This window comes from Puntigrus tetrazona, chromosome 18 (assembly GCF_018831695.1).
Source record: "Puntigrus tetrazona isolate hp1 chromosome 18, ASM1883169v1, whole genome shotgun sequence".
Classification (NCBI taxonomy): domain Eukaryota; kingdom Metazoa; phylum Chordata; class Actinopteri; order Cypriniformes; family Cyprinidae; genus Puntigrus; species Puntigrus tetrazona.
In genome coordinates this window covers 19,613,865-19,625,871 of record NC_056716.1, presented here as the reverse complement: position 1 = coordinate 19,625,871, position 12,007 = coordinate 19,613,865, and the positions used below count along the sequence as shown (strand labels likewise).

The 12,007-nt window shown below is 36.6% G+C and overlaps 1 protein-coding gene across 1 annotated transcript; it reads right to left on the bottom strand.

The window, feature by feature from the left end:
* Positions 1-259: 259 nt before the first annotated feature.
* Positions 260-1,660, bottom strand: LOC122362762 (paraneoplastic antigen Ma1 homolog). The gene has a single exon (XM_043264321.1). It carries the CDS (start codon positions 1,658-1,660, stop codon positions 260-262), a length of 1,401 nt encoding a protein of 466 aa, XP_043120256.1.
* Positions 1,661-12,007: the final 10,347 nt, after the last annotated feature.

Sequence of the window (12,007 nt, the reverse complement as noted above, 5' to 3'; positions counted from 1 at the left end):
TGCTGCCTGCTTAGTCCCCATATCTCCAAATTCTCTATTGGTGTCAATGGCAGATGCTTTAAGTATTTCTCATAGAAAGATCTATACAGCAGAGTGACTTGTGATCCACTATCCAGCAAAGCCTTTGCACAGATTCCTTCCACCTGGATAGGAAGAACAGAGCTAGGTCCCACTAACCCGCTCGGAATACTTGCTGGCTCAACTTTGACTCTTTTGCACATTGTGGAACGTGTCTCTCCCGGAGCTTCAGGCCGTTCCTCTACTGAGCCCCGGAGAAGTTTCCCGATGACTGTCTCATTCTGATGAGTCGCTGGTTTACTTTCCTGAGATTTTCTTCATTGTTACAATCACGCTTCAGATGCCCATCTTCCCCACATCTGTAACAGAAAACACCAGCTTTGATCACTGGTCTTATTGTTGTTTTACTCTCTGCAGTTGCAGATAGACTGTGCATAGCAGGACGATCATGGGTTACAGGTTCTTTTGCTGCAGCTGACAAGCGTGACACTTCATTTTTCAACCCCCTAATCTCCCTTTTCAGCTTCTCTATTTCTGAGTCTGCAAGGTTAGTATTAGCAGATGACTCCTTCTTGGCGGAGGACACTACAGACACGGCTACTTTAGACTGTAATGAACTCCGGCTGTTCGCTATGTTTTCTTCTTCTCTCACTTCTTTCATTAATTCATTAAAAGAAGGAGGGGCACAAAGCTTATGGGTCATCCTCAGCCGCATAGCCACCAGATCACTTGACAGGGCACCTCTGACAATCTGCCGCATTCGAAGATGATTCAGGGCAGAATATTCTATGCCTTTCTTCCTTAGCATACTGTGCAACATCCTGTCCAACCTCAGTATGTAGGCGGAGAGCTTTTCTCCCTCATTCTGGTAAGTGCTCCGAAACCTTAACATCAAATCAGCAGCATCCTCAGTAGTGCCAAATGTTGACTCTAGCACACTGAGATAATCACTGAAAGTAGCAGTTGGGTTTCCAGTCTTTTCAAATCTAACAATATCGCCTGCAGGACCTCTGAGACACTCTACAAGTCTCTGCTTCTTGATATTATCAGAACACTGCCATTCTTCCAGAATGTGGGTAGTCTGCTCTACCCAAACCTCATACTCATCTTCCCCAGGAGGAGTTGGTATGAATCCTGAGAAAGGACGCAGCCTTCTGTATCCCACTCTCTCCTCTGATGAAGCCACATGACACGTTTGGACAAGAGAGTTTATGGCATCAACTAATTTAGTGTTGAGGTCAGGTGCAGGGGAAACAACACTTGGGATGTCAGCTAATGATTTGCCCTCTTTTTGGAGGAAAGAGATCAATTTAGACTGGAACTCTTCCTCTCTCTGCTTAGGGGTTTCAGCTGCTACATGAACGACCTGCGTGTACCAGGGACCAACCTCAGGTCCTCCAATCTCTGAAGGAATAGATATCTCGGAGATGCTACAAGCTATTTCAATCAAAATAAACTGATATTGCTTAGTTTCATCAGAGTGACGATCAAGCACTTTGCATTTCCCAATCCCCAGAACAGTATCCAGCACATCATAGACTACTCTGTCATCACAGTCTGTAGGCACCTTGCTTAAAATAAGAACTCTGTCCAACTCAACGTTTTTCTCTCTGCACCATGCAATAATCTCATTAACCTCCATTTTGTTCCTGTTGCACCAATGTTCAAAGTACGTGTTCAAAAAAAAATCTGTGTATAGCTGCTAAACAGTCTGAAATTTAATAATCTGAAATCTAACAATCTGAATAATCTGAAACGATCCCGGACGAGCCCCCACAAATGTAGCCCTCTCCCGCTGTACGGCTCAGATAATGACTAGGGAAAGTTTAAATCAAATCAAAAAACAAAAAAATGTCTAGGCGAGAGTTACATCTAAATTACTCCGTGAATAGTGATTCACAAATTAACTATTGAATTAAACATTCAAATACCACTCGGGTCTCAGATATCAGTATGAAATGTCAGATGTATGATAAACTATAACCTGTATGACTTTTTTAAACTTGCTTTTATTAAGTCACTTGAGTAAGCAAGTAATTCAATTCACACAGTTTCAACAATATTTCGAAAACACAAAATAAAATATAAAAATAACCCAAAGTTCCTGTAAAACTCAATATTACCCAGCTGGGATTTTCAGTTCAACGTTGGCGCGCTAGTTGGAGCTCTTGTGATGAAACAAAACTGTAACACGTTACTCACGAATCCAGGAACTAGATTTCACTCATGGGATAATAATCGCGGACCCTTGATGAACGATGAGATGAAACGCACAGCCTCCATGACGACATCCTCGATGACGTTGCACGAATCCGATGAACTTCTCCGTCCTGGAACATGCCAAACGAACTCCACGACGATCCTCCTCCACCTCGCGACCCTGACTCGACGATCTCTCAGTCTCCTGAAAAACGACTCTGTAGTCTTCTCTGGTCGAAGCAGAACTCACGAGGCTGGGGTGTATATGCGACCTTCGCAAACTTTCTTCGAGCTCTCTTTTGCAGCAGCAGCAGCGCGATATGTGATGCGTCTTCAATTAATATATTTACAGAAACATTTCTAAACTTAGACCGTCACTGAAAATGTCTATTAATGAGATGAAATGAGCTTCTTTCGCGCACACACTTTTCGCACCACGTTGCTCTGACTCGCTCAACGGAAAAAAAAAAACCCGCGTAGCACGCACTACGTTCTTCTTTAACCCCGCCCCTTGAACTTAAGGGGTCAAAGTCCTTCGTTCTCATAGGACGAGATAATATTAACAGAAAATACAACAAAATTAAAGTCCTTGTTTTAGTTCTTGGTATTAAATACTGTTTACACTTTTAGAGAAGTCTTAAAGGAACATATATAAAAAAAAAAACAAATCAGCATAAACCATTGTAACCAAACAAATTTCTCTTTTATCCCTCATTTTAAACAAACAATGCAAACATTTGTTTAGGGCTCTACATATGTGTCAATGTAAAATGTGTCAAAATATTTTAATATATATAAGGATTTAATTAATTTATTTAATTGATTTGTTTATGATTTTGATATTTTAATGTTTCCTATATACTCACAAGGGCTGCATTTCTTTAATAAAAAATACAGTAAAAATACAGTAGATATTTTAGAGTAACTTTGGAGTAAAAGAAAAAAACATTTTAAATTATATTCAAATATAAATAATTTATTTTGAACTGTAATAATGAGAATTGAGGTAAAATGTGCTAAAACATGATGAGAACTATATGTCAATGTAAAATGTGTCCAAATATTGTAACATAAATAAGGATTTAATTTATTTAATTGATTTTTTTTGTGATTTTGATATTTTAATGTTTCCTATATACTCACAAGGGCTGCATTTATTTAATAAAAAATTACAGTAAAAATACAATAAGATATTTTAGAGTAACTTCGGAGTAAAAGAAAAAAACATTTGAAATTATATTCAAATATAAATAATTTATTTTAAATGGTAATAATATTTTAGAATTTTACAATTTTTACTGTATTTTTGATCAAGTAAAAGCAGCATAAGAGAGGCCTGTGCAAAACTTCTGAATTTGATGATCATCAGAGTAAAAAATATCCTTAAAATATCACTGATGATCAGATTTTATTTTCCTCGCCTTCATTTTCAATCAGAAGTAGTTAAGGGCATTCTGATTTAATAAATCTGCCCTGACAAGTATCTGATTGGTGGCAGCGACACGCGGGCCGCTGTGTGAGAGCCGTCGTCTCTGATTACAATCTTCAGGTGCCGCGTTTCTTAAAGATCGGCCCCTGCTGCCGTGTAGCGCGATCCCTCTGGTGTCTAATCAGCCGCGTGTCCGTGTGCCGCATCACGCTGGAGAATCAATCATCCAATCACTCATCAGCCTGACAGGAAATGAGACAATTGCGCCAGGCGAGACAAAACACCAATTAGCTGCCTTTGATTCGTCACGACTTCTACAGACGTAGCATCTGTGAAATGAATATGTGAAAAAAAAGTGGCATATTCATAACAAAAATCTTACCTATCTCCCTTTTTACCCAATTTCACCAAGACATTACCATTGGTGATAACCGAATAAGGATTTCAAATTAAAACCATATCGTGTGCGCAAAGAACAATTTCCATGCTATTTTCTAGAGCAAATAACTTGAATAGAATAGAAATATTCTTGACTTTCAATTTTGTAAATTTTTTAAATATTATTTTTATCTTCCCTTGTTTTTTTAGCTCTCAATTTATTTATTCCATGAATTGTAGATTATTTTATTTCTAAAAATGAAATATATTTTTATTTTATTATATACCACAATTTTACCTATACATTTCATTGATTCATTCAGTTATTTATTTAACGGTCATCGATCATAAATTATTTTTATGCTGCCTTTATGTCCTTTTCAGATTTCATTTGATATGTTTTTATGATTTTTATGAGTCTACATTTTAAATTTTGACTAACTGTAGAATACAGTAAAAATTAAAAAAAAAAAGATAATCAAAATCGACAAGATCAAATGTTTCAATGCAACTTTAATGCAAGGTTTTGATTCACTTCTTATGTTGACTATACTGTATATACCTACATCTACATTTTTATTGATTGATTGATTGCAGATTATGTCAACGCTACTCTATTTTTAAACTCCCCATTTGTAGACTATTTTAGCATTTCATCATCTTTTGATAATACGTTTGAGGCGAACTACAGCATTATGGACTTTTACATTTAGAAAAGTCGTCATGTATGTTTTGTATGCATTTTGCGAAGCGGCCAGCTTTGACCCATGCACGCAATTTGTGTCCAAAGTGCACACACACACACACACACACACACACTCAAAATAACCAATCCACAGAACAAGTTTTCAAGGTTGCTGTTGACAAGCCCCCTGTGATATATCTCTTTTTTCAGTAACCTGCCTGCATTTCTCGGAGAAACACATCAGCAATATAAATATTTCAGCTGATTGATAAAACAGACCCAAAGAGCGTCCTCCCAACTGTCTTGTGAAACTTTCAATATGAAAGCCATTAGTCAAAGGACGACGGAGGCTCCATTGAAGCAGACGAGCCTGTTAATGTCACCAATATGCTGTTAACGTCCATTTAAAAAATCTTTCTCCATCTAATTTGGAATCCATCAGTGCAAACTTATCCGCCTGTCTCCATTACTTGTAGCAATAAAGACAGAAATGCAGCGCGAGCGAGCGAGACGGGCGGCTGAGCTTCCTCTCTTATCGCCGCGCCGTTTTATCTTCCGCTCCTTCTTAGTGTTTATGCACATACTGTTCTCCAATCACGCTGCTCCCGCATCCTAACAGAGTTCCCAGAGCCAGATTTCCTTCAAAAAGCCCAGTCGTCTGAAACGGGGAGAGCTAAAGTTACCGCCAGCCATCAGAGGTAATTTAAAAACATGATGTTATACTAAAAGAAATTTGTCTTTCACAACATGATTTGGGCAGATGTGGTTTTCTGATTGCTGCCGGTGTTATGTGGGAAGTCGAAATGAAAAGTCAAGGCTTTGTAAGTCGTGTTCGGAGCTCTTCAAAGCTGATATTGCCTCTGTGGAAAACTCACAAAGACAGGTTAATAAATTATTCATCTGTTAATGAAATGACTAGTATACACTGTAGTTTATATAGTAGCATTTCTGTTCATCTCCAGACGATTGTTGATTAGTTTTGTTGCTTACTGTTTAGAAAGAGAAGCAGAAAAACAGTATTAAAGTAATTTATAATTGATAAACTGAATGAATAATTATTTACCATTTCTGCAGTATATATGTATGCTACGCAGTTGTGTATGCATGCAAATTATGCCCATTTTTCTTCATTTAAAAATTCTCTATTTTCTCTACACTAATTTGACTGTCAAATGCAAAGTCGTTTTATACAAAAATTGATTAGAAATGCAAAATATCTAGGCTGCAAAATATTTCGTTTTTTTAGAACCAATTTAAAAATATAACTATCTCACATTTTGTCAGATAATCGGTTGGGTGGCATTTTCTTCTGATGAAAATATTTGTCGAATGTACTATTTTTTTCCCCAACACACCTCAATTTTGTTCCCGTAACCGCTGTTTCACACCAGTGGCACGAAAAACTTCAAAACTGCGCATTTAAGTGTTTGTTTTATTACACTTTAGCTGTCTGCATCTGTAGATTTCTATCGCAAAACATATCTTTAAAGGTCATTTCCTTAAAAAGCCTTTTTTTTTTTTCCTCCTCTTAAGCAACTTTTGCAGATTTATTCCTATCTATCTTTTGAAGTCACGGACTTGTTTGTTCATATATCACATTTCTATTACACTGTATTTCTTAAAGTATGGCAATCTGTTTCCTGGCGGTTTGCAGTAATTCCCTCTGTAGAAAACTTTAATATTTCAGAAAAGGATACAACCGAACTGGTGCAAAAGCTACCACCATTTTTAAAGTACTTTTAAAGTACTAATATGCATTATTTGGGGGCCAAAAAGGTACTATCTGGGAGTTTATTGCAGGTTTTAAAATGTATGCAAATGTGCATATATTTAGTTAGATAATGCATCATTTGAAACCGTGCCTTAAAGTAGGCTACTGTAATTAATCAACAGAGGGAAAGTATATGATAATATCTAGAGTTTTCCCTCAATAGACTGTAGTTGTTGTAGTAGTTACGTTTAGGCATTGGGTGGGGTTAAGGGATCTAGAAAACGGCCATGCATCAATATGTGCTTTATACCGAAAAGCCAATATGCCATGCAGCCATGCAATACATTTTTAGCATATTCACCTTTTCGCGATTGAAAACATTTCGTCCATTTCTGGTCCACCTTGAAATATCGCACTCGGATATCAAACCGAAATATACTTCCACATCCATTCATGCTTCTGATCCGCGACAGGTGTTTTACGAGAAAATCCCATTCAAGACAACCTTGATGAGTCCCGTGCATAAGAGATCAGACCCGATGTCAGAGCTCATAAGAGTCGGAAGCATCAGCGGAGGACGAGCGGCGCAGCGGGTCTCTCACTGATAAATTGCATAATGGACACCTCGGCCGGTCTGGGCCTTTGGGACGCGGGTCATCTTACAGTGGCCAGATGCCGGTGGGTATTTATAGTACTTTTCTATTACACTTTCACCCCGACGCTCCTTTAAAATTCATTCATTTCTTTTCTGTCAAGACCTTCCTGGCTGGCTCTGTCAGGCATCACAAAGCTCTCGACCACACCAGTCCATGGAGTCTTCTCACTCTCTTAACATTCATTTTCTATTTGCCGCTGTTTGCCTTTCATCTCACATCAGACGGGGTCTATTCACGACAACGGATGCATTATTACAAGCGGTGAAGTTGAACGAACTAAACGCTGAACCGAAATTTTTGTAACATTTTTTTGAAAAATTGTATGTAATAATATTTAATGTAGTAATAATACTTTATAACATCATAATGCACTCTCTGTGTATACAGTATATACAGTTTGATTGGGAATTTTTTTTATTAATTGAAAAGAATATAAGAGTATTATACATTTATTTAATGCAAAATACATAAAATTAAAAAACATTAAAAAATACAGATGACCACAGTATTAAAAAAATAATAAATAACTGTTTGTTATTTAAATATATTTAAAAATAATTCTATGAAAAACCTGTTTTTAGCAGCCAATCTGGTGATGCTTTAAATCTTTTTACATAATTTTTTGACACAATTTAATTTAATTTAATTTAATTTAATTTAATTTAATTTAATTTAATTTAATTTATTTAATTTAATTTTACTTTATTTTTTCATCAATAATGCCCTTGCTAACTAAATGTAATTTCTTAAAAAAATTTATAAATAAAAATTACTGATCCAAATATCTAAACAGTAATTTTCTTGTCTTATCTAAATTGAAATAGAAATCGTCTAGAACACTGTGAGTACAGGTAAGTTTTTTTAGGTAATGATAAGTATATATATTATCATATAAGTTATGAGTGACAGTGGTGAGGTGGAGGTTAGCCACTCATATACTGCTGAGATTTGATTGACAGGATAAGATGAACCAGCTCTGAACGTCGTTTAAAACTTAATTTAGTTTCTAATGAAGGGCCTGCACCGTTCTCTTCTCGCTCTCATATTGTTCGAATAAAAGCCTCATTTTTTTTAAAGCGCTCCCACATTATTATCTGACATAATCCTATTCAAGCATCGGCAGTGTAGCGGGTGTAAGAGGAAAGAAATGGTATTGTGCCGAATCTCTGTTCTGATACTCTTTCAAACACGTTCAAAGAGCGGTTTAACTGTGCCGTGCAGCGAGGGATACGCCGTCCCAGAGTGCATTGTGCGGAGGCTGGCTCTTACTCCCAGGCAGCGTGCCGCGGTAACCCGCTTTAGACGCTTCTCTGATGCTGAGAGTCACTCTGCTCAATGCGTCCGCTCCCAATGAATGCCCTCCTCCCACAGTTTCACACACGTGAGGACCACCGGCGACTCGGGGACGTGTCTGATCTTTCCGGACACGAAGGCGCTCTCGCCTTTCGGCTGAATAATGCATTGCTCGCACTTGTGTGGAGAGGAGCTTCGGCGAGACGAGTCAGGGATCCGGGATCATCCGTCAGCCGCGTGCTCTCATTTAAGAGCCGTCCTTACTAGTCATTTACACCGCTTTTTAATGCTAGTGTTCCAGCCACACAGTCGATTTTGCCCTCTGACCCTCTCTTATCAGTTGCTTCTATATGTATAGTGCTGCTGCTTTCCTATAGCACTGTATGTATAGTGCTACTGCTACTTTGTGTGACAGCATTGCTGACATACCACGAGAATCGGACTTTTCCAGGTTCTAAGTGCGTCCACCAACCAAGGAAATGTGAAAAAGATGAATCCAGTAGCTTTGTTTCAGCAAGCCATTTTCTGCAAAACTCTCGCTCCCCAAGTGACTTTGCAATGGGATCTCATTGTAATATCACCGCCCCTTAATCTATAAATTTCCGTCTGCTGTGCGGTCATCGTGATGTAACTTGTGTGTTTTTAGCCTGAACTTGTGTGTGAATGAGAATTCAGTTTAGCACTCGGGCGCTTTGACAGCCGCTTCCTGTGAAAATGAAGCTAATGTGGTTTAAAATGCACGATTTCAATGCGATAAACGTGATAATCAGAACCAAAACAGATGTTTTTAGCAGGTACCAGCTGTAATGTCACAGCTGTATCCTGGAAAGGGGGCGTGGAGAAGCAGCTCATTTGGATTTAAAGAAACAGGCACCAAAATTTGAGTTGATATAATAATGATATAATAATTGATCTGTAGGGTATTTTGTGCTAAAACTTCACAGACACATTCTGGGGATACCGGAGACTTGTATTGCACTTTGTAAAAAAGGGCATAATATGTCAGTCATTTTATTGTAGTATTGTGCATTATTTACTGAAATGTATTACATAAGGAATATACTTTAATAAAAAAAAATTACACATGCATATCTGTTATTTACATTTTTTTTACATAATATATAATTCTTCATTTTAAATTATTATATAGGCTATTGCAGCTGCTTTACTAATAACTTAATACCTTAATTACTTAATAACATAATGTACATATAGTTTTCGTTTTTATCGTTTAATTCATTATAATTAGTGCTGTCAAATAATTCATCATGATAAGCTGCATGCAAAATAAAAGTTTTTATTTGCAAATCATATGCGCATTCTGTGCATATTTATTTTGTATATGTAAATATACACACATTTAGTATATGTTTAGAAAATATTTACATGCATTTAATGTCTGTATTTATATTAATGTAATTCATAGTATAAATAAATATATTTAAAAAAAAAATTCTGAAATATATCCATGCATGTGTGTTAATCACAAATTAATTGTTTGATAGCTCTAATTATAATGCTTTATTCACTGAAATTTATTATTTGAGTAATCTACTTAATAAGCGGTTTGTGAAGCAGGTTCCTCAAATAATGAATTCCAGTACCGTGTACCATGTAAATATAATTTTTATTAAAATAATTTGATCTTCTATGCATATTCATTCATATGGCTATATCGTAATATGCTAATTAGACTTGAGAGCTGCGCAAAAGAGGTGATTTTCAGTGAACAGTGCCTTATATTGTGTCTTTTACTGCGTCTCTTTCACACAGAGCTATCATATAGCTTCTTTTTTTCTTTTCTGAACATAACAGTCGCTGTTCTTTATGCTTTCATTATGGAAAAGAGCCGTGTGAACATCATCATGTCTGACTGTCTCCTTTTGTGCTCCACACAATCAATTGAAACCATACAAGTTAGGAATGACTGGAGGCTGAGTATACGATGACATAATTCTTCCACAGCGCACATGCTGTTGTGTTGTTATGTACAATTTCAATAATCCGGTAATACTACGAATTCTTGACAAATACCATGGTAAACCTGTTTTGTTTTTGTTTTTTAACATTTTCCATTATTAGTATAGCTTTTGGAGATATACTGTGGCCTAAACTTTTTTTATTTATTGGTACCATAATAATGCCATTATTTATTTATTTACACGGCAGTAATGGCGTTTCATATATGTGTGTGTGTGTGTATATATATATATATATATATATATAGATAGAGATATATATATATATATATAAACATATATATATATATATATATATATATATATATATATATATATATATATATATATATATATATATATATATATCTCTCTCTCTCTCTCACACACACACACACACACCCAAAACTCTTTCAATACTTTAGTCTGTATTTCATTACATCCATCCAATCAAATCCGTCATGATATTTCTATTCGCCATTGTTTCATTCTCATTGTTTCGTAGATCTGTTCATCATAATTGCTTATCCAGACTCAACACGATGACGATTCACTCCCTTTTTCGGCATTACAAGTGACAGTCATCCATCTAATTCATTTTTTTCTTCATTCATGTCTAAAATTAGAGCGCACGTCCTCACTTGATGTGTGCTGAATGCTCATTTCCAGTTTCGTCGAAGCAGGAGCTGAGAGCTGTGCCAATAATTTCCCAAAGCATCCTCTCAGAGCCTCTCACAGCACAAATAAGATGCTTCTCATGGTAAAGGTTGCATAGATCAGTGCAGCGCAATCTGTTCAGCAGGTTTAGTGATGAACAAGTAGGAGACCCTCACCTTTGGTTCCAAGGCTGACAGGCTGACCTTTGACCTTCTGCAACTGTGAAGAAGAGAGAGGAAGAGGATTGCCATCTGTTTCCATACCAACCAGAGCTGACTTCTCGGTAGCGCTGCTCCAAAAACCTAGTGAGACGACTACATAGACAGCATTTAAAGGTATACATATGTAATATATATGTAACATATATGTAGGGATAGATATATATATATATATATATATATATATATATATATATATATATATATATATGTGTGTGTGTGTGTGTGTGTGTGTGTGTGTGTGTGTAACATACAATTTATATAAAGCATTGCACATATTACATGCAGGGCTCTGAAACATCAATGACAGGCATTTGGCAAAGTGTCATAGGCGCCAACATCTGAATCAGCATTGTATCCCTACTCTAGATAGCTCGCAAACGTTCAATCATTTTCTGAAAAAGACGACATTACAGCTACGCGCAGATCCACAGATGGAAACTATAGGGAGGAGAGACTGAGAAAAGAAAAAAAGTTGATGTGTCTTTGTGGTTTAGTGGTTGATAGCAGTAATATGTTTCATCACTTATCCAATTACATGTGTTAGAAGAAACTAATCTGAGACTCCATTAAAACAAGAGACCTGGCGGCGTGAGGTTAAACAATAGCAAATTACATTACCCTCGTACTGCTTAGCGAGAAGACCTTGCCATGTTCGTGCCTGTTCATATCTGCTGAGATATTACCAGGCCACCCTGAGCTTTTTTAAATATTATAATTATCATTTTTTCTTCGTGTGGAGAAAAGGGAGACGGGAAGGTTTTTATTTATTTTATTGACTACACAATCAAAAACACCAAGGCCG